The sequence below is a fragment of the Octodon degus genome, unplaced genomic scaffold (genome assembly GCF_000260255.1).
Source record: "Octodon degus isolate 3935 unplaced genomic scaffold, OctDeg1.0 scaffold00005, whole genome shotgun sequence".
Taxonomy (NCBI): domain Eukaryota; kingdom Metazoa; phylum Chordata; class Mammalia; order Rodentia; family Octodontidae; genus Octodon; species Octodon degus.
The window spans coordinates 8,862,167-8,885,929 of record NW_004524581.1 but is presented as its reverse complement, the minus strand read 5'-3'; the positions used below and the strand labels follow the sequence as shown (position 1 = coordinate 8,885,929).

At 49.8% G+C, this 23,763-nt stretch overlaps 1 protein-coding gene across 3 annotated transcripts in view; it reads right to left on the bottom strand.

The window, feature by feature from the left end:
* The window catches only part of Hk1 (hexokinase 1), a 91,970-nt gene that overhangs the window by 53,573 nt on the left and 14,634 nt on the right, over positions 1–23,763 (bottom strand). The window contains exon 1 of one of the 3 annotated variants that reach the window (XM_004623957.2): positions 13,336–13,511. The exons of the other annotated variants lie outside the window; for them this stretch is intronic. Coding sequence (XP_004624014.1) covers positions 13,336–13,398 — 63 coding nt within the window. The 5' untranslated portion in view covers positions 13,399–13,511. Of the gene's footprint in view, positions 1–13,335; positions 13,512–23,763 lie in introns of those variants that run through there. 3 annotated transcript variants of the gene reach the window in all.

Sequence of the window (23,763 nt, the reverse complement as noted above, 5' to 3'; positions counted from 1 at the left end):
CCAGCTCAGCCCACCAGGGGTGGTGGTGGTGCTGGCATGTGGTGCTGGGGGATTGAACCGCGGTCCCTGTGCTTTTAGTTTGTTCTAATAGGTGCTTTAGACCACTGAGCCATCTCACCAGCCCCTCAACTATGGAAATTCTGTTTGGGAAAATAAATTACATCAGAGGCTCCTCCGCGACAGACTCAGCAACATCATTAAAGTAAAAAACCAAGCCTCAGATACTCACAGGCCTGTACCCCTCCCCCTGCCAGCCCAGCCCAGCTCTCTGCTTACTGTTTCAAGGGTTCGTTCTGTTTCAATGAATGTGGTCTAAGCCCCTGGACAAGTGAAGGCAACACTTTGAGCCTGCTCAAAGTGCGTTGGGTGACATGAGACTCTAGGGAAGGTGTTCAGGGATCAGTGCTGGGCACGCCACCTACCCATATGCAAAGCTGCAGGGCCTAGGAGGTGGCCACTAACCTCACTCTACAAATGAAGAACCACAGGCTTCACAGGTAAGTGACACTGTCCCCAGCACCCAGCAACCAGGACAGCAGGGGTGCAGGGCCTTAAACTCAGCCCTTCTCCTTTCTTCCTCAGACTCCTCTGGCCAGGAGGACAAAGCAAGGTCCCAAGGTCAGGACTCCTTCCTGGTGGCCTTGGTACCCACTAATAAAGAGATCCAAGCTGGTGAGAGTGGCTAAGCCCTAGTTCAGGAAGAAAACAAAGCTGTCACACTGAACTAGCTAAAAATACCGGGGCCGGAGCCCTCTAGGGAAGACAGCAGCCTGGAATGTGGCAGGGCAGGAACAACAGGCTCCATTCTCAGGATAGCCTGGGAGGGGGCCAGCATGGGCCCTAACTCCTAGTGTCCTGGGCTCTGCCTACAAAGGAGGTTGACTTTCTCTGCAGGAAAAACAGCCCCTCACCCTGGGGTAGCACATTTTGCAGTAGGAGAGACTCAGCGGAAAACAAAAGCCGGCGGCTGTACTGCCTCCACAACGGACTCTGGGCAAGTCACTCCCACTGTCACACATGTTTCCATTAGCAACACAGCAAAAATGCACCTGCCCTCTCTCCCGTCCCTCAGAACGCGTGACCCAAAAACACAGCGAATGTTTACATTTTTTTAAAAAAGTATGACAGTAAAAGGCATGTTGCCATTAATTCCTCTCAAAACCCGCCCTTGCGCTCTCATCACATCGACTGGGCGGTGCTTGCCACTTTCTGAAGCGTCCAGGAAGTCGTCTTTGTGGGTATCTTTAAGCTGTGCATTATGGCTGTCTCAATACTCTGAATCAATTCAAAATGTTCACGTTTCAGGCTCATGTGGACCATGGAGAAGAGCCAGGTGTCACAGGGCCCAGACCTGGTGAGCAAGGTGGAAGGGAGCACACCGTGGCAGCTTTTCACACCTGCCTTTCGTTGGCTGGCACTTGGAACACCATTCGGCCTATTTTTTTTTTTTTTTTAATGTCCCAGTCTTCTTTTCTTCTATTTTTTATTATATTTATTTATTTATTATGTATTTAGTACAGGGTCTCACTACACAGATAGGACTCCCAAGTGCTGGCATTATAGGTGCACCACCACTCCATCTCAGTTGCTGATTCAGTGCGCCCTGGGGGCGAGGCTGGCACGGCATGCCCGGGATCAGGGATCGAACCCCAGTCCCATCTGCCTAAGCAGGCACTCTAATCCGCTGGGCTCTCTGGCTGGCCCTGTTCAGCCTACTTTTGATCATTCTTCATAAAGATACTCACAAGAGGATTTCCAGCACTACTTCACAAAGTAGCAAGACCTATGGCATATGTTGTTCAAAGTAAGAGGTGGCATATTAAGACACATTATGGCAATGCCTTTCACTATAATCGTTTAAAATTTAAACACACTATATTTTTTGATCAGCTATGTATGGCAAGAACACACATTGGACACCTAAGAACACAGACATTTTCAACACCCAGGGCGGCATTTTGTCTATTGGCTAGGAGACACGGACAGGCAGAGGGCTCGTGAGCTCTCTCACAGTTTGAAACAGAGGCAGACCAGGAGCCAGGATCCCTGCCCAGACCTGAGGCTCTGGTTATCCAGAGCACCACGTCATGAAACGTGGCTGCTCAAGATGCCTACAGGTACGCTCTGGGCGAGTTACAGTGACAACATTTATCTGGCCAGATAAATGGGCAGATAACAAAACAAGTCACATACCCCATCCAAGAGATGAGGAGACAGAGCCCCAGAGAGCTCAAAGGACACCTAACAACACTCTCAGGCTCAAGGGGTTCTAGACATCATGGATTCTGGCCTCCTATTCTTAGCAGTGGGGAAACCGAGGTCCATGGACTGAAGGTCAGAGTGCTGGGCCTCGAATGTAGCTCAGTGGCAAAGCTCTCATCTAACACAGTGAGGTTCTGAGTTCCAGTCCCAGCTATTATAATTTATACATCTTTATGATGCAGGGCACCCATGTCCCTGATTCTGAGCCATCAGATTCACTGTTCAGCAGAGCACTGTCCAATAGGGCACCCCGTGAAATTCATTTTAATGAAATATCTTATTTAACCCGCTATAACTGGAACACTATTTCAACATGTAATCAACATTTAAAAGTGAAAAATGAGCTATTTTATATTCCTCTGGTCACATTAAGTTTTTGAAAACCTGTATGGCAAGCTCAAGAGCACGTCTCATATCAAACTTGGTGCTTATTCTTCATTTCTTTTATCTTTTTTTTGAGGGGGTGAAGGGTACTGGGGATTGAACCTGGGATCTCTGCACTGAGCTGTATCCTCAGCCCTTTTTTAATTCTGAAACCAAGTTTCACTAAGTTGCCCAGGCTAGCTTGAATTTGTGAGCTTCCAGCCTCAGCTTCCAAGAGTGCTGGGATTATAGGCACGTGTCACCATACCTTGCTAGATTTGGTACATTCCAAGTGCCTGACAGCCACATGGGCCTGGCAGCTACCGTGCTGGGCAGCAGGACTCTGGCATTTCCCATGCAGCTTCACTCTGGGAACCCTGGGCAATGGCTCCTGCTGGGAGGCCACTACAGTGCTGAACATGGAACAAGGGCCCCGAGAACAGAAGGCTGTTTACAGAAAAGCACACAGCAGGGCATGGTGGTTCACAGCTTTGAGTTCGAGGCCAGCCTGAACTGCATAATGAAATGCTGGCTCAGAAAAATAAAATAAAAAGAAAGCAAAGCATGTCTTCCATGACACGGGAGCCTTCATAAAGAAACAAAATCCAAAACCACAGATGCTCTTGTGTTTCTATGCCACCTTTGATGATGAGTAGCTAGTCATGGAGACACATGATTGGACAAAGAGGGTACAAATCCAACAGCAAGCTGGACATGGTGGTACATGCCTATAATCCTAGCACTGGGGAAGCAGGGGCAGGAGGATCATTGCAAGTTTGAGACCAGCCTGGGGTACAAAGTGAGCTCAAGGCCAACCTGCACTGCATAGCAAGACTCTGTCTCAAAGAAGACAAAAAAAAAAAAAAAATCCAACAGCAGTAAACAAGGGGAACTTATTTTTTTTTAAATTTTTTTTTATTTGTTTATTTATTTATGTATTTTGTGTGTGTGTGTGGCCAACTCAGCCCACCAGGGGGCAGGGCTGGCTGGCATGTGGTGCTGGGGGATTGAACCGCGGTCCCTGTGCTTTGCTTTGCTTAGCTTGTTCTAAGTAGGTGCCTTAGACCACTGAGCCATCTCACCAGCCCCAAACTGCAGCTCAACTCTTTTTTTTTTTTTTTTTTTGGCAGAACCAGGGATTGAACTCAGACCCTTGTGCTTGCCAGGGAAGCACGTATTCCATTGAGCCATCTCCCCAGCCCAACAAGGGGAACTTATCAAGGCCTGTTTGAGCAGATTCTTCTCTTATCTTTGCTTCTAAAGAGATAAGGATGTTCCCTTCCTTCAGATATAGGGTACAAACCCTCTGGAAGGTGTCTGTCTTAAAACTTGTTTCAGGGCTGGGGAGATTAGCTCAGCAGTCTAAGCGCCTGCCTGGCAAGCACAAAGACCTAGGTTCAGTCCCCAGTACCACATGCTGTGCCAGCCCCGGCACTGGGCATGGTGATGCACACCTATAATCCAGCGCTGGGGAGGCTGAGCCAGGAGGATCACTATGAGTCTGAGCTGCATGGTGAGACCCTGTACCAAATAAAAAGTTTAAAGAAAAAAAAAAATTTTTTTTTTTTTTTTAAAGAAAACTCATTTTAGAGGAAGGTCAGGAAATCCTTTCATAAGTGTTAGGACCTGCTTCAGGGAAAGCAGCAATGACCTTCCTGTGTTTCCTCAAATTGTCAGAATAACACTTTGGGATAGGTCACCCTGAACACTGCTAAGGGGAAGTGGTTTTTATTTCTGTGGCACCCTGAGTCTCTACCTCTATCCACCTATCCACCCAGACAGCATCCTGGAAGGCACCAGAGAGAAATGGGGTGGATGGTGCTGCCAGAGGCAAACTCCAGGTGTCAGTCATCAGTGAGACCCACAGCTGTTTACAGCACAGCAGGTGCAGGTCACCATAAGGGCGTAAGGGTATTGCGGGATGTTCTTTCAGAGTCAGGTTGCCTTGCGCAGGGGCCCTGTGTCAAATACAAGCAGAGATGAAAAGGGGGACAAAGAACACACAAGAAATCTGCAAAACAGAACAAATCTTTAACATTTCACTGTGATGACTACTGACCAATCTCCTACCCAAGTGGAAGGGGTCAGCACTGAGCAACAGGAGTTGGGGGGCAGGACAAGCACAAGCCAAGGAGCTGGTGTTGAGGTGCAGAAGATGGGGGTCAAGGGACCTGGATGATCCTGAGTCAGCTCTGCGCCTCCCCATTCAGCCTTTCCCCCTTGGATTTGTCTCCCTAAACTGCGCCATGTGAGAGCGGTTCATGCAAAGAAGGCGGTTTCTGAGTTAGGGTCCTGGTGGTGACATTCCTATCCCTGTTACTCACACACTGTGTGGCATTCCAAAGGCACTGCACACTTGGGGACCTCAGTCTCCTCACTGCAAAATGGAAATGAGGAGTTAGTTCCTCAAGTGGGCTCAAGGCAGAGGCTCTTGTAGGAGCTTCACTCCTACACGTATGCCCAAAAATGTGAGCGCACATGTCCACACACACACACACACACACACACACACAAACCCGCACACACCCGCTACGGTATTATTCACAGAAGCACAAAAGGGGAAACACTGCAATCATCTTTTCATGAGCCAACAATGCACAGACAGAACATCAACATACAACATGGACTGAAGTCTGACACAGGCTATCTACATGCTACCACGTTGATGAACCTTGGAAGCGTCACGCTAAGCGAAAGCGGTCAGATACAAAAAGGCCACATTTGTATGGTTCCATTTATATGAAGTATCCAGAGGAGGCATATCTGTAAGAGTAGATCAGTGGTTGCCAGGACCAGGGGCTGAACAGAGAGAGTGACAGGGTTTCTTTAGGGGGATAATGGAAAATACTCTTGTGAGTTAATGGTGGCATCCTGTGAATGTCTTGGACTCACAAGAAATAAATCTTCATAAATTAACGTGGGGCATTAAGTGTTACATGGGTTACAGCCCAATTAAAAATAAAGCAGGCTCCCAGCTGTCGGGCTTGGCAGGTCCGAACAATGGCTGTGGATCCCTGGTCGCTCTGAGCGCAATAGTGCGGAGCACTATCTTACCCACCTCACAGGAGCTGTACAGGGTTAAACAGGTTAAATCTTACGGAGCCTTTAGCAGGGCACCTGGCAGTCCATGTGACAGGTGTCAGAGGTTGGCCTCCATCCATGTTACTTCTACTGGTGATTAAATGAGTCACACTAAAAAAAAGGCAACGCAGCCAGCTGAGATGCAGGAATGCCTCTGTCCCATGAAGTTTCCTCCAGCCTGCAGCATCTCTGCATGGACCCAGCACAGGCCTACACTGACATTTCCTGCCTCTTTGGGGACAGCCCAGCTTCTATTCACAAAAAGAAGGGCAGCTGGGTGTGGTGGTGCATGCTTGAAAGCCCCTTACTCAGGAGGCTGAGGCAGGATCAGTGCAAGTTCGAGACTATAAACTGGGCTACAAAGTGAGCTCCAGGGCAGCCTGAACTGCATAGAGACCCTGTCTCAAAAAGACAACAAAACAAAACACAAAAGGCAAGGCAACAGGCTCCAGGGTTTAGTTCTCCTAGCTGCAGGGTACAGCCACCCTCTCCACTTATGAAATATAGTCTTAGAGAGGCTACTGGCTTTCAGTTTTTTCTGAACAGGGCTGGGGCACATTTAGGGACTAGATAAGCCTGCCCCACCAGGTTGATCCACCCAAGAAGAGCCTGCATGCATAAGCGTTTCTAGTCCCAGGACAGTGAAACAATCACCCTAGAGCTCAAGGGGCCACAGAGAGCTGGCGCAAGGCTTCCTTCCTCTGCAGTCGTCCCTGCCCGGCCTGGCTATGCCCGGCTATGCCCGCAGGTACAGCTGAGGCAGCCAGCGAAGCACTGAAGGCTCACAGTGAGGTCTGTCTACTTCATTGGCTGAGACTTGCAACAAGCGCCGTTTGATAAGGTAAATTAGGAAACGGGTTAAGTTTAAACTAAGCTCCAATGCTGTGTGTTGTGAAAGGAAACGGCTGAGGGAGGAAACAGACCCTAAATATGATCTGTCACAAATGTGTGAAAATCCCACCATACCAAAGGCTGGATGAACCGCAGAGGCCTACACACACCTTGGCGGGACGTGGCATGGCCCCCAACGGATGGCGACTCGGCAAAATGCTGTCAGAGTCAAGGTACACACAAACCTCCACCTAGTACTTGCTGCCAGCGGCAGAACCAAAAGGAACTCACTCGTGAGCTGCTTGAAAGTTCAGAGGCATCACTGGTTATTTAAAAATCAGAAACCCAAACGCCCATTCAAAAGAATAGATAAAATAGCTATGTGCTAGGCATGCAATGTAAGAGCATTTAGCAATTTAAATTAGTAAGAGTTACATGAGTCGACAGTTTTAAATCCCCGAAGTTAAAGGTTGAGCTTTAAAAAAAAGTTGGCAGAAGATGCGTACAGCATAGCCTCAGTTACAAAAATTTTAAATCAGCAAAGCGATCTGATATACATATTGCTAGAATGCATATATTATTGCGCCATGTGCCAACTGTTAAAATCACATAGAAGAAAACTAGGCAATGAAAATATAATCGTACATGGAAATGATAAAACACCAAATTCAGGGCAGAGGTTCCCCAGAGAAGAACAGGATTAGAGGGAGGCCTGGGTTTCCCTGGTGTCTGTACCTGTAACTGTAATTGCATCTAACTGCTCAACTGGTATATATGTGTTCGATATCTTTTTTTTTTTTTTTTTTTTTTTTTGGCCGCCTGAAGATCCTTGAGGGCATCTCTGGTTTCCTGTGAGATACTGGGTTCGAAACAGAGCATCTGGAGCCTGACTGCTTTGTTTAAGCAGGCACTGAAACAACTGAGCCAATGGGCGGCCCCCTCGTTATCTTTATGTGCCCGAAATAACTGAAAAATCACATATTTTTTTAATTTGTGGGTAGAGAGAATAAAAATACTGCACAGATTCCAAAGTGAACTATTAAAATCAACAAAGATGAGCTTTTACCCTTAAAGAAGTAGAGAATCACTCTGGACGCCACTCCTGACTTTCTTGCAATCTTGGGAAAAGTGCTTATCTCCTCGGAATGGGCTTGCAGTCTCCGCTTCTAAATGGAGAATAAAATCTCTTCCCTCTGCCTTGTGTCTGCAGCACACAGACAGGCTAGGCCCAGGGGCCCAGGAATACACTTCCTGTCCTGACAACCTGGCTCTTGAGAGAGAAATGAAAGCGCATATACACCAGTACATGTGAGCTCCAAACATTTATAATTATGATGCACCCTCTCTGTCTGCCTGCCTGCCTGCCTGCCTGCCTGTCTAGCTTTCTCACCCACCAAAAAAATATCCACTTCGACAGTTTGCCATTATAATGAATTTCTGGAAGCTAATGGCTACTACTTTGAGTACTTCTTGCAATTGTAGAAACCAACGGTAACTTGTATTAATCTCATGATGTCTCAATAAATTTAGTTTTAAAATATTTACACAAGTTTTCTTCTGATGTATACATTTTTGGGTAGAATATATACGTTGGATATATATATATGTGTGTATATATATTTAATATATATCCAATATTCAATGTGATATATATAAAGTCACAGCTAAGCATCAAAAAGAAAACAAACTACATTTTGGTTACTATCAGAATGTTATTACCAAGACCCAATACTATTATGGGCTACTGGACTCTTTTAGAATATTTTGCTGAGTTTACACACCTATAATATTCAAATAATGGAACTTAACCAAAAAAGGGGATACAGATGAATGTCCATTTTGTATCTGTGTATTCAAAGTGGTTAGGATAGATATATAGTTACATTCTCTTAATGAATAGAGTGATTTGTTCTAATGGTGTTAGGATATCATGCCCGCATCTTGTACAGCAATTAACCACTAGGAAGAGTGTATGCAATGTGCTAATTATTGAAACTGTCCTACCAATTTGGTTTGAAACTGTCTCATTGCTACTTGTTTATCAATAAAATTATGGGAAAAAATAAAATAAAATAAAATAAAATAAAAGAATGTTATTACCGGAAATAAAAATCAGTAAAACTTTTGCCTGTAAAAGATCAGATACAATAAAGACAACCCAATGTACATTAAATGGCTTCCTTAGATCCCGTGTTGTGTTATTATCAGCCCGGAAGGCAGTGGGTGCCCAGCCTGCTTCTCCAACCAGATGGACATCCGCCCTCCCCAGATCAACACATCTGGATCTTGGATGTAAGCAGCTGCTAGGCTGGGACTTTCCACTCAAGCCTGACCACACCATGCTCATAGCAGTCTATGTCCTTAGACATTGAATAAAGACTGATGCTGCATGTCAAGAGGGACCACCTGTCTCCTTTATAGTTGTCCCCCATGCAGATGCAGAGACAAGGGTTCCATCCCTGGCATGCCATGCCAGCCCTGCGTGAGATGGTGCCTGAGACTGGGCGTGGTGGCGCTCGCCTGTAATTCCAGCTCTTGGGAGGCTGAACACAGGCAGATCACTGTGAGTCTGATTTGTATAGTGAGACCCTGTATACCCTGTACTAAAAAAAAAAAAAAAAAAAAAAAAAAAAAAAAGTTGGCCTAGCCTAGCACAGTACTCTGAACATAATAAAGGACTCAAAACATTTTTTTAAGCTATGACTGTGTTCTTACAATCAGATTTAATTCCAAGAGGCTTTATATCAATGAGCAGGTGTCAAAAGTCTGACCACCAAAAAGGTGCACCGCCACTTCCGTGTGTCTAAAACCTGTCAGGGCCTCCTGAGGCATGCTCAGGGGCTGCTCCAAGTACTCAGTCTATCAGGATTCCTGAATGCAAAAGCAGGCACGCAGGCACATAGGCACGCACACACGCATGACAGTTCCAGTCACGCTTTAGCAGGCTTCGGGGGAACGCTGCCCAGGCTTCCCCTGAAGAACAGCAGGAATGTGGGAGTGTGCACAGCATGGTCAGACGCAGGGGCACCTTGAAGCCACCGCTCACTCAGCTTAATCCCTCACAACCTTCTGCGATGGGGTCTCCTAGAATACCAAGGTGGACAGCACCAGATTGGGAAATGATAATTCGCCAAGGGAGGTAGCCTTAGCTGTCTGTACAACATGAAACATTCTTCCTATCTGTATAACTCTCACTTCTAAGCAATAAGGAACAGATTTTTTCATGCTTGGTTCTGCAGCTGGAACACCCAGGTTCTGAGGAAGTTGACCTCGGGTCAACCTGTAATTGCTAGTCATATTCTACCCCTTGGTCTCAGCCCAACCCCTCAAGGATTCTGGGTTCAACTGCTAGACAAATCACACCTATTTTGTTCACCTCCAAATGGGAGTTTCTTAGGATTATGGGGATCCTGCTCAAAGAAAATCCACTGGTGTTTGCTCACCATTCAGATAAGCCTAGAGGCAAAAAGTCTAGTTTTTCTGGAGAAGCCAAGTTGTGACCTTCCTGGGTCCACCTTCCTTTTCTAAACAAACAGCATACTGTGCAATCCTTCACCCTCCTCCAGGTCCAGGTCCCTAAAGGCTACACTGAGTACAGGAAGCTGGTGGGATGAGGCATGTTAAAAGTCAATTAGAGGTCAAAGGCCTCAGCCCTTAGCTGCAGAACAAGCAAATGTCTGGCATTCTGATGAATGGAACTGTTTACAAGCATATACATGTCTCCTTTCCTCCTGAAAGCATTAGAAGAGGGAAAGCAAATTATGTCTTTTATGTTTTGTTCAGTCTAATGCTAGAAGACCCTTTTAACAGCACCCATGAATGAATACTGTACAGATGCAATCTGGAAAATGGGACTTGAAGCAGAAAAGTCAGGTCCTTGAAATGTTTTGAGCAAAACACATATTTTTGTGGGCTGAAATACTGATGCACCTTGTAGACAACGAAAACAGAATTTTTTTTTTTTTTTTTCTGATCACTTTTGTATTGGGAGAACCCTGGAAACCCTCTCCAGTACAACCCCTTCTTTTCTTCTTTAACCTCCCTGCAAGAAGATGAGGTTACCAAGAGGGGGCACCAGGCTTATCTCTGGAGCCCCAGAAGCTACCTAGGGCTGGAGGGCTGAATCATCATGGCTGCCCATGCTGGTACAATCCTCACTGTGTCCCCTTCAAGTGGCATGCAGGACCCAGCCCCACAGGAAGAACAAGGTTTGGAGTTCAACACACCTAGCCAGGCTTTCCCACAGTGAGTGAAGGTGGGGAGGGAAGGATCTCCAGTAAGTCCCCAGCCCCAGGACAGCAGATGTGCCCCCCCACAACCTCTGCCTGCTTAGCCATAGGTAACATCAACTAGGTCACCAGAGCAAGTGCCCAATATGTGTTTATCCTCAGGAGGCCCAGGACTTTCCAGAGACCACAGCACACAACAGAGCCACAGAAATCCACTGAGACATGGAAGCAAGGCATCCAGGGTTTTTTAGTTTCTTTTTTAAATGTGTTTGGTACAGGGTCTCACTACTGCAGCTCGGACTGGTAGTAACCCTCCTGTTTTCAGCCTCCCCAGCGCTGGAATTACAGGTGTGCACCACCACGCCCGGACTCGGTACCAGCTCAGCACATGTGGGGGCAGGGCTGGTGTGGACATGTGGTGCTGGGGATCAAACCCCAGCCCCTGCGCTTGCCTAAACAGTCTAGTTCTTAAGAATCTCTTTGACAAATTCTTATCTGGTGGAAGTTTTGGCCGCAGGACCACCAGACTATATGAAGGCAGGAGTATCAAGCCCACAGTCTCAGAGTTCTAAGAGGTTTAGTTAAGGATGAGATACCAACTGGGGGCCGGCTCAGCAGATTAAAGCACCTACAAGCTGGAGCAAGAGCCTGGAGTTTGATCACCAGGCCTGCCATGCCAGTCCTGGGGGCACAGAGATGGTAACTGAGACTGGGCGTGGTGGCACACACCTATAATCCCAGCTCTTGGGAGGCTGTAAACAGGTGGATCATGAGTTTGATCCAGTAGTGAGACCCTGAACACCCTGTAGACTCTTCCCCCCGCCCAAAAAAAAGGATACCAACTGGGACCTGGCAGGTAGAAATATGCACCAACATATGTGGGGCCACTCTACCGTGGAGGAGGGTGTGGCCCCACACTAGACACTGTGTGTCTGGTGTCTCCCTCACCTGGAGAGCAAACCGTAGCCACATGGAGACTGGAGGATTGGTTTATAAGCATTTAGGGACCCACGCGGTCCTGAGCTAAGCAGGAAGACAGAGGAGAGCATCAGTGAGGCACGTCACTGGAGAAAACCTGTGAAACACAAGCGTCAGTATGCACTGCACCCCGTGCCCCCAGGTAAGAAGCTAAGCTGTGCCAGGGGAGTAACTGAGACCCAGTTCCCAGTTTGACAATCCCAGGCTCATGGCAGATTCCCAAACCCATCCTCTGGTCCCCAACTGGCATAAGACCTAGGATCAGAGCAGTGTCCCCAGAGCCTTCAATGATTTCCAGGAGGAGTCCTTTCAAATACCTGGGTGGATGGTGGTAGCAGCCCTGCCCTGGCTCTCTCTCCAACTGGCTGGATGACCTTGATGAGGTCACTGCCCTCAGCAAGCCTGTTTCCCACAGAGCCAATGAGAAACCTGAGGTGGACAAGTACAACCTGTCACTTCTGCCTACCTGTAGGTAGCACTGCTGGTCAGAATTTCTAAGTCAGCTTTCCTTCAGTTAGTCAGGCCCAGCTAAATCTAGCAATACCCCGGTAGGTGGCTGAGGAGCTTGTGTCAGAGCCCTCACTGATAAAAATGGGTATCCTTCCTTACAATTTAGGCTGTTTCTGAAAACTGTAAGAGGAAAGTTGGCAGAAGGGAAAATTACACCGTAAGACTCACCAGCTGATTAACATTTCACACCAGATGGCCCTCAAGGGTGGCAGGGACCCTCGCAGTGGCACAAGCACATTGCGAAGGCCTCCACCTGACTCAATGACTAGTCTCTTACTCCAGCCCTTGGGCTGACTGGAAATTACAGTTTAAGAGAAATAAAAATTCCATTCAAACCGGGCGTGGTGGCGCACGCCTGTAATCCCAGCACTCGACTGTAATCCTAGCATTCAGATCTCTGAGTTCGAGACCAGCCTTAGATAAAAAGTGAGCTCAAGGCCAGCCTGAACTGTATAGCGAGACCCTGACTCAAAAAGACCAAAAGAAAGAAGGAAAAAAAATTCCATTCAGATGTGCTGTTCCAGACCTGAGGCCTTTGAGCAAAGTTTCCGGTGGCCACCGCACCCCTCCCCATTCCGGAAAGCCAGGCGGGTCTCCCGGTCCTCAGATTAGAGTGCAGCTGGGGTAGCCTGGGTGACAGCTTCTCCGAAGCACCCGGCGTCCTCCACTGGAACCCCAAATATGGGATGCCTGGCCTCCAGCCAGCACCCTCACCAGCCGCCCGCTCACCTCCTAGCCTCATCTCCGCCAGCCTCACACCTCCCTCCGCCCACGCTGCACGGACCCTTCCAAACAGAGCGTGTGGACCGCGGGTCCCCACCCAGATCCGCCTGCGGGCCCATCTGACATCCACGGCCTGTTTCAAGGACACTGCAACAAGCTGCCCAGGCCGAGGGTCTTCGGCCCGCTTTCTGGCCACACACCGACGACAACAAGGCCGAAAAAAATTCTAGTGCGAGGCCTGGCCCCAGCGCCCCGCAGTCCCACCAGATCGGATGTAGCCAGGGGAGATAGGCGCTGGAGGATGGAGGCGTCGGCGCGCGGATGCCAGGACCTACGGCGGCGCGCGGGCGCGGCTCACCTTTTTGACTTGGTCATCCTTCAGCTCGGTGAAGTAATAAGCCAGGAGCTGCGCGGCGATCATGTTGGCGGTCAGGGGCGCAGGGCGGCGGGCGTGCGACCAGTTGGTGCTCCGCTGCCGGGGCGAGCAGTGGTCCTGCTGCTGCTTTTCGGCGACTCCGCCTCCTCCTCCGCAGCTCCTCCCCCTCGCGCGCCCCCGGCCCCCGCGCTCCGGGCTCCGCGCGCGTGACCGCCGCCGGCGGACCCACCCCCTCCGCGCCCATTGGCTGTCGCGAGTCTCTGCAGCGCCGGGCGGGGCGCGGAGCCGGGAAGGGAGGTGCGGTGACCGCTCCCTCCCGCGCCGGAAAAGAGGAGGGTGACGCCACGGAATACCCCCCCATCGGGCTGCACCCTGCACGTCCCCCACGTAGGGAGCAGGCACGGGGTGGGAGGTGTCCTCCCAAGCGCGGCGACACGCGTGGCCGCGCGGGGTCGAGGTAGATGAGCGGGCGGGCTTGGCCTGGCGAGACAAGAGACCCCGTGGGGAGTCAGTGCGGGAGCCGGTGGCTGGAAGGCAGGCTCCTTCCCCGGAAACCAGAGGCGCCAGCAGGGGGCTTGCAGAAGTGGGTGTGGGCAGCGAGCGGAAGCGGGAACCACGAGGCCACGCGGTCCCCACAACGGGTCCGGGCCCCTGCCTGCTTGCGCAGGCTCAGGCCCAGAGCGCGGCGCCCACTTGGGTCCTTAGCGGCAGCGCATCACTCCACCCCATTCCTAGGCCCGCCCTGCCTACACCTCAGGCTGGCCGGTTCGCGTGGCTGACCCGGCGCTCCCGCCTGCAGTCTCCGCGTCCTAGAGAACGCTGGGCGTGACCTGGGCCACAGGCCTGGGCTGCCCCATCCTCTGAGCCTCCTGCTATAGGTATCCGGGCCCAGGTGATACAGTTTAGCAGCAGACTTTCACTTCCCCAGAGGAAGTTGGGTGGGTGGAGATGGACTGCAGAAACAGTTAAGTTATGATCCTACAATATGAATTGGTAGTGCCAGAGGCCACCAGGAGCCTCACTGGCTTACAAGACAGCAGACTATGAGACCCAACCGTTGTCCTGATTCCACAGGGAAAGCTGAGACTGCATGAGGCCTCAGCCTTGCTGGGCCTTCCAAAGCCCCTAAACTGGAGATCCACAATGTGGAGATTATGTTCTACAGGCCCCCACCCATAGGTAGGAAAGAGGACAAAGGCCTCATGAGCTTCACGAAATTAATAGAAAATCCTTCTAAGGTAGCTTCTGATCTGCAGCTAGATGGGAGCAGTTAGCAAGACAAAGGCAAAGACGCGGAGCCAGGGAAGTTCCCAGATACCCACATTAATACAAGAATCAGACTTCATCCTTAAAGCTAAACTAGCTTTCCTTAAGGCCCCCACCCATAATCCTGCCCTGCACCAAAAGAAGTGAAAGTCTTGGCCAAAAGGTTAGGATGGAGGACAAGCTAGGGAGTCAGTCAGATTTCAGGAGCCTATTAGGATGAGGATCTCAACGAAAGGAGCTGCAGGGCTGGGGAGACAGCTCCATGGCTTACATGCCTGCCTGGCAAACGCAAGGTCCCGAGTTTGGTCCCCATACACATGCTGTGCCACCCCCCAGGCACTTCGGTCATTATGAGTCAAATCCTGTATCAAGAGAAAAAGAAGGGAAAAAAGGAGCTGCATAGCTGGGCTTGGTGGCACACCTATAATCCTAGCACTCAGAAGGATGAGGCTGGAGGATCTCTGGGAGTTCAGGGCCAATCAACTACTTAGCAAGACCCTGTCTCTAAAAACCAAAAAAGAAAAAGCTACAGATAAACCCAGGAGTCTTTCCTTTTCCAGTACTCAATGCTTGTCCAGAATACTGTCTGTCTCTCTGCCCCTTTTCCTTCACCTTCAAAAAATTGTCTTATTTTAAACTCTGTTTCTTAGGGCCAGGGAGATAGCTCAGTAGGATAAGCACCTGCCTGGCAAGCACAGGGTCCTGAATTCAATCCCTGGTACCGCCAAAATAAATAAATAAAGTCTTCTTCAATTCTCAACTGACGCTGGGGTTTAGAATCACCAGGAGCTTTGTGTTCCAGCAGAGCGGCGGCTTGATGGCCACTCCTGAACGTGAAAGAGTGACATAGCAGGGGTGGTACACATCCCTCCCCAGACATGACACAAGACATACTTGGATCTGTGTGTCTCCAAGCCACCGTGCATCCCTGGGGCTTGTGCTCCCACTACTGTGCAGCACCCTCTGCCCAAATAGGCCACGATCCTGGCACCATGCCTGTAGCCTGTGATGTCCTGAGATGTCCAGAGCGCAACCTTGACCTGTACCCAGTCCTAGATGCTGGGAGCCCTGGCCCAGGCCTAGCAGAAGCACTCATAGGGCGACCCTCGGAACCCCAGTGCCTGCGTCTGCTCCCAGCTGCTGAAGAGGAGCGTATCCTCAGACCCTCCCTTATGGCCTGTGCAGAGAGGTACCCTGAGTCACCTCTGTTTCCTCATCTGCAAGGTAAGGATGGGATTCCAGTGCCTGTCCTCTCCTCTGGCTTGTTGTGAAGCCTTTTTTTTTTTTTTTTTTTTTTTTTTTTTTGTAGCCTAGGCTGGTCTCAAACTCACAATGATCCTCCTGGCTCAGCCTCCCAAGTGCTGAGATTGTTCTGAAGTTCTATAAGTAAAATACATCTAATACACACTAATATTATGACAGCATTGGCTAGAAAGCTGATGGGTCACAGCTTCAGGGCTTCCCTACACTGCCCTATCCAGGCACTGGCCTGTTTGACCCTTGAAATCTTTTCCAGAGAGCCTTCCCAGCTTCCCCCGCAAACATAAATTATTTAAGCTTCAAGCTACACTAAATCCTCTGCCCCCAAATACTATAAACCAAGAATAGAGGGGTTTTCTGACTCATATGAAACATACTACCCAACACGGAATGAATGAGATAAAGCAAAATGGAGCGAACGAGAGCAAGATGCAGGTGGGCTACCAGCTGTGGAAGCTGGGAGCACTGAGCAGGGAGGACTTCCTTGCTCGTGCCGTCTCTCATAACTAGCCCACTGGCTGTTGAACGCTCCGAGGAGCAAGATCAGGCTGCCCTCGACTGGCTCCTGCTTAGCACCATCGCCACTGGCCCCTACGACTCCCATGGAGCCAGAGTCGGGGAGAACTGACCTTGCCGAGGGCCAGGCTGCCCTGAGGTGGTGGCCGTGCAGGTGGGAAGGTGCCTCTGCTTCCTGTTCCCCAGCCTCTGAGGAAGAAGCTGCTTCTCAAGTCTTCCCACCCATGCCTGCAGCCAAGTCCCAAAGCTTCCAGGTGTTCCTGAGACACATCGCTGGCCTGACCCACTGCCACCTCCCAGCCGGCAGTCCTCTCTCCAGGCCAGAAATATCACAAGAGCCTTCGAGCTGTCCTCTTTGGTTCCTGGCTTGCAGCCATCCAAGTCATTCCGAGCTCCTGGCTGCATTACTTCTGCTAAAAAGCATTCTAATCACACTGTGCCCTGCCCACAGGCCGTTCTGGCCTTCTCCTTCCAAGTGGGGTCAATTTAAACACCGCAGCCTGGTTGCTGAGGTCTTCTGTGACCTGACTCCACACTTACATCGTCCTTCATCCTCCCTGAAAGGCCGCTTCCCCCTGCCTTGGCCTCTACCACATCACCCCCTGGTGCCCGTGTGCCACTTGCCCTGCTGGCCTTGCTTTCTCTGCACATCTCTGAACCCAGCAGAGCCCTGCACCCCACACAGCCTCCCCAACTGTAGCTACTCACCGCCACCTCCCAGGTCTCAGCACCTCCACACGCCACACCTATACACTGCTCACAATCCATCTCGGTTGAGACTGAGGCTTCTCCCTATAGACGAAGAGCCTGGGATGCAGCTGGTGGGCCATCTTGCCCCGCGCCGGGCTGCGGCAGAACTGGGAGCCAGGACTCACACTGAGCTCGGATGCCCAGCCAGTGCTGTGTCCATCCTACCCTGCCACCTCAGCAGCCTGGGCCCCGGATAAGTAACACTGAGTCATGACCGCCTGCCTGATAAAGGTGACTGTTTTCTGGGGGGCTGGTCTTATCTGCCTGGATCATACCGTTCAGGGCATAGGCAGCACCACGCCCCCTGACAATCCAATCATAATCACCCCATGTGTCTATTATTCTGCCCTTTTTTGCTGATAGATAACTCTTAAACCCTACATTAGCTACCCTGAAATTGATGAGCACCCAACCCAAGGGGAATCTTTAGATTCTTCCCCCTCCTTCAAGTCCCTGTGCTGTGACTCTCCTTGTACAACACAGGGGAAGGACCAGATAGTGCCAGCTGCCACCCCTCCTTCCAAGACTGTAGGCTGCATTCTAAGACTATCTCTGCCAATTCCCCCTCTGACCCATGGCACTAGACTATTCTTCCAGAAATGGTCTCGGACAGATTGAAGCAGAACCCCCAGGACCTGGGCTCACGCTGCAGTAGCAGTCATGTTTTCACAACATGGAGCGCTGACAGAGAAGCTTCTCCTTCATCCCCTGACTTCTGATAACAACTTGTTGAGGTTAGAAGGGCAAATATCACCATCCACTCCAGGTTAGTTGGTGAGGTGCAGCTGGACTCACATTGAGTGTGATGGGGCCTGTGTGGGTTGGAATTCTGGGCCCTGGGGACTGCCACACACCACGCATCTTCAGGGTCCTGACCCAGCCTGTGAGTTGGACAGTGGGTTTCAACCTGGCTTCGCAACAGTCACCTGGAGAGCTTTCTCAAGTGATAACTAAGGCCTTGCTGAGGCCAGAGACAATAACCCAGGTGATCTGGATGCCGTCCAAGGGTCACTTTTTCAAATTCCTTGGTAAGACTGGTGCTGCCAGGAAGGAGAACCACTGATTTAGATCCTGACCTTCCATGGGAACATGTGGCAGAAACTCCTGCCATGCATTGTCTGTACTGCTGTTAGCATCCTCTCTTGGAAAGCCAAACTCTCCTTCAGAGCCTCAGTGGCTCTGTGGATCCAAAGAACAATGGGGTGAAAGTCCCTGTGGCTCTGGCAGTGGAGCTCTGCAGACAGCTCCGCTCCCCACTAGAGCAGCAGGCCCTGGCCACCCAGCCCGCTGGGCAGCAGGAGTTGTGAAATCACAGCCTGTTTCCTGTAGTCTTTTCATTTGCCTGAAGTTCTGCCCTCCAGCTTTGCAACAGGCAACACAAACTTGCAACCCTCATGCCAAAACCTGGTCTAGAGTATCTTCTTCTGGCCCATTTTGATATTTGTGGGTAAACACTTAAAATCTGGAAAATCTCAGCATTTTTTAAAAATGTGTTTTTTACAGGGTCTACAAGGTCTCACTACATAGATTGGACTCATAGTGATCCTCTTGTTCTCAGCCTCCCAAGTGCTGGGATTACAGGCACGCGCCACCATTGCCCAGTCTCAGTCACCATCTCAGTGTACCCTGAGGGTGCCAGGGATTGAACCCCAGTCCCTGTGCCTGCCTAAGCAGGTGCTTTAGGCTGCTGAGCTATCTGGCCGACCTGGAGATTTCACTGTAAACCTCAGATTTCTGACCTCTACATTCAAGCCACACCAGGCCCTCAGAGCCAATCTTGCAGCAGGGTTCAGCTGGAACTGGGTGGACACTGCCCTCTTCAGACAGGGCAGGGGCCTCCAGACAGCCCAGGCTGCCCAACTGCCCACTTTATTGAGTCACACTGCTGACCCACCTCTACAAAGCACTTCTCAGTTCCTAACCATAGCAATGTACAGCCAAAAGGCCTGGTGTTTGGGCCAGTGTTAGGAGAAAGCAAGAGAGGGAGTACAGTGCAGGATTTACATTCTTTGCCTGGATTTGTCCCCTGGGTACCAGCCCTTTTAGGTGCCAGGGCTCAGATGTAAGAGCTGCCAGGCATACAGAAGGCCTTGGCTTGTACCCACAGCACTACAAACCTGTCCCTTTCTCTACTGTCCTTTGCTCACCAGGGCTCAGAGAAGGCCTGAGCCCCAACACTCTGTCCAGCCTCTGTCACAAGGAGGATTCTACTTCCCCTCAGGGATGACAGGCCCTCGGCAGGCCTGAGGAAAGCTCAGTCCCACCCCCTCCTTTGCTGGGCACTCCAGGCTCGTTCCATTGCCTCTGATCTTCAGAACCCTTTCAGGCATGGAGGGCTATAGCCTGGAGGAGAAAGGTTCATGAGGGTGCTGAGGCCTTGCTGGCTTCAGACCTCTTTATCCCAGCCCCATGCTTTCCTAGAAAGAAGCCTTTATCTTACTGAGTCAGGGCAATCTCACATCACCCTGTCGGGTGCCCTGGGTTTCCTGGGATAACCCTACACCACAGCCTAAGTAGGGCCTGCCAATGTCACCCATCCTTTCCTTAGAATTGGCACCAACATATACTTCTTTTTTGGCGGAACCAGGGATTGAACTCAGACCCTTGCAATTGCCACTTATTCTACTGAGCCATCTCCCCGGCTCCAGCACCAACATATACTGCAAGTGTGGATACATACAATCCATACCCACACCTGGGTAACTACACAGCAAAGTCTATAAGCAAATGAAAATTAGGTACTGATTGTGTATTTCATTAAGAAAGAAAATTTTAAAGTTATAATCTCTGTCTCTGATCCCAAAACATCTTTTTTCTTATTTTTTTATTTTGCTCTTCATTTATTTGTTTTTTATTTTTAGTGGCCAGCTCAGCCCAACCTGGGGGTGGGGCTGTCACGGCATATGGTGCTGGGGATCAAACTGTGGTCCCTGAGCACTTGCCCAAGCTTGCCTAAGCAGGCGCTTTAGACTACTGAGCTATCTCACCGGCCCCAAAATATCTTAACAAATATTTTTAGCCAAAGAAGTAAACAGAAGTGATGTTTTAAAATAACTGGCTTTATAATAATAATAATAATAATAATAACAATAACAATAATAATAATAGCTGATGCTTAGGTAGAACTTACTACATGCCAGGTATTGTTCTAAATTCTTTGTTTGGGCTGCGAGCATAGCTCAGAGGTCAAATTGTGTGCTCAGTACATGCAAGGTAGTAAATTTAATACCTAGCACCAAGAAAATAAAACAGAAAACTGAGTCATGGGGAAGTTAAGCGACTTCCCAAGGTCACATGGCTGCTGAGGAGATCTGGGACTGGAGCCAAAGCGGACTGGCTTCCGGCCACCCTGCTGTTCTACAGAGGTGAAATATTTATTGCCGTGTATTGCTTTTATTTCTCCTGTTTCACTCAGGTCTGGTGAAACCTCGCTTGGAGATGGAGTCCAGGTTTATCTAGACTGGCAAAGCTCGGTCAGTGGACTGTGGTGTGCTGCAGTCCTGAGAGAGGGTGCTTAGAAACCAAGCAAGGAGGCAGACGCCAGACCAGGGGCTGCTGGAGGAGAGCCCTGGGAGCCGTTGTCGCTCCCAAGCAGGTGGGAGAGCCTCTGGCCCTGCTGATTCACGGGGTGGCTGGGTTTGCCTGCCCTCCTCCTCTATGCTGTTCTATGGTTCCAGCTCCACGGGCCCTTCCCAAAGAACCACTCTCGTCAGGAGTCTAGCGTGGCTGCCATCTCCCACACTGCTGCTCCATATCTGTGCTGCCTCTGGGCATCCAGGCCCCTCTGTCACAGGTGCCTGAGCTAAGTCTGTCCTCCCACTATTACAGAGAGCTAGGTTAGGTAGAGATATAGTGGGCAATCAGACAGGGCTGGGCTCTCGAGGGAGTCAGTGCAGAGGACGAACCATGAGGACTGTGGCTGGAGGTGCATCTGAAGGTTAAAGTCACAGTGTCAGGGCCGACCAGATAGCTCAGCAGATTAAAGCGCCTGCTTAGGCAGATTCAGGGACCAGGGTTTGATTGATGGCGTGCCTTGCCGGGGGAGGGGGGCCCACTCCACCCCCTGTGCACACTGAGACAGAGATAGAGACTGGGTGTGACGGTGCGTGCGCACAGGCCTGGGCCCATAATCCCAGTGTTTGGGAGGCTGAAAACAGGAGGATCACCTCAAGTCTGATCTGCGTAGTGAGACCCTATAGACCTTGAATTAAATACATTAAATAAATAGATAAATAAATAAATAAAGGCCTGCTAAATAGCTTAGCAGATTAAAGCACCTGCAAGCAGATACAGGGGCCCGAGGTTTGATCCTCAGGCCTGTGCTGTGCCAGCCCTGCCCCCAGCTCTTGGGAGACTGTAAACAGGTGGATCACTACCAGTCTAATCTAGTAGTGAGACCCTGAACACCCTGTAGACCCTTCCCTAAAAAATACAATAAATACATCCATACATACCTACATAGAAAATAAAGTCACAGTGGCTAGTTCTACTACCTCCCTAAGGGATGAACAGAAGCTTGGGATTCTCCCTTTTGAGAGTTCCTGTCATTTCATTAGGGTGGACTGGCCTCTCCCACCTACTAAGACTAAACACAAGACTAAGACTGTAGATTATCAACCAAGGTTAATGATATCACCAGATATGCTCCTGCCACCACTGGATCAATATTATTTAAATGACAATTTTTGCAATCTTATCAGTGGATCATTATTTTTTGTTTGTTTTTTTGTTTGTTTGTTTGTGGCCAGCTCAGCTTACCCTGGGGATGGGGCTGGTGTGGCGAGTGGTGCTGGGGATGGAACTGTGGTCCTTGTGCTTACCTAAGCTTGCCTAAGCAGGTGTTTAAGACCTCTGAGCAATCTCACCTGCCCCAGGTTGATCATAATTTGATCTGTGTTGTTCCTGCCTCATGATTTTGCTCTATAAAACTTCCTTTGAGAGGTGGGCTCATTGGAAACCCATGGGGACCTTCTCCTGTCCCTCAAGAGCTGTTCCTATTCCCTATTCCTTTCCTCTAATAACTTTTCCTACTTTTAACCTCCATTGTTCCTTAGAATTCATTCTTCAACTCAGAGAGCACGAACTCAACGTGACATCTATCATTTCCCCTAAATCACGACCTCAGTCCTTTGTTCTTCTTCGACTTACTGTGCCCAGTTCTCGGCCTTGTCATCTAGTCACTCGGCAAATATTTACCAAGTATCCAACCTGGCCTGCACTTCCCTAGTCACTAGAAATGTGGCAGTGGATGAGACAGAGCTCACTGGTGGGGAGAGAAAGATAGGAAGCAGATCACTAATTAAATATATGTTAGCCCGGGCTGCAGGAGGAACAACAGAGCCAGTATGGCTGGCTCAGAGAATGTGTTTCCAGCCTCCTCTGCCATACAGTCAGGTTCTCTCTCTCTTTTTTTTTTTTTTTTTTTTTTTTTTTGCAGAACCAGGGATTGAACTCAGGTCCTTGCGCTTGCCAGGGAAGCACTTATTGCACTTATTCCACTGAGCCATCTCCCCGGCCCCTACAGCCAGGTTCTGAGAGGAAGGCTGAGCCTGAGATACCCAGTGGTCAGAGGTGGAGGCCTGCCCTTCAGGCACAGATGCTGGACACCTTCCTCCTTCCATTCTGGCTTCCTCCTCCTTGCAGGGGAAAGTGCAGACAGACGGGCTGAAGAGCCAGCGGCCCTCTTAGGGATGGCAGCCACACAAGGCAAAATGTACAAGGAGCCCACATGCCTGTCACCAAGGCGCCTCGGTCTGCCCCACATGAGCACCTCCAGATTTCTAAAACTGACATAAAAATAAGCCCCAGTGGACTTATGCAATGATGATGCTTGGGGCTTTCTGTTACTCCCAGTCTAATCCCAGCTAATTACAGGTTGAAAGAAGAGAGGGTGGGGGTATCATCTTAGACATTTTAGACATTTGGATAGGGGAAGCCTCTCCGAGGATGTGACAGTTGAGTAAAACTAGAATAAAATGCGAGAGGACACCAAGTCAACAACTGGGGAAAGTGTGTTCTGCAGAGCGTCTCCCTGTCTCCCAGGCTGGGAACCTGAGCGTCAGCCCAAAGTGCCTTCTGCTCCACAGACCAGATCTAATCAGTCACGTATCCTATCCTTTTTTTGAGACAGGGTCTCACTATGCAGCTCAGGCTGGCCTTGTGTTCACTTTTGTAGCACCCAGGCCAGTCTCAAACTCACAGAGATCTTCCTGGCTCAATCCCCCTAGTGCTGGGATTACAAATTGCATCACTATAGCCAGTTCCAGGGCTGCACTGTGGGTGTCTGTATCCGGGCTGAGACTGCACACCACGTGGGGCCAGGAATCGAACTCGGGTCATCGTGCTTGCTAGGTAGGTGCTTATGCCTCTGAGCCATCCCTGGCCCCCATTTGCACTTTAGAGCATCTTCAGGGAAGCACTTATTCCACTGAGCTATCTCCTGAGCTACATACCCAGGCCCTTTTAAAGTTTTTTACTTAGAGACATGGTGTATCACTAAGTTGCCCAGGCTGGGGTTGAACTGATGATTTTTCTGCCTCAGCCTCCTGGAGTGATGAGATTACAAGTGTGCACCATTGTGCTCATCTCCCACAAACTTCTTTTTCTTTCTTTTTTTTT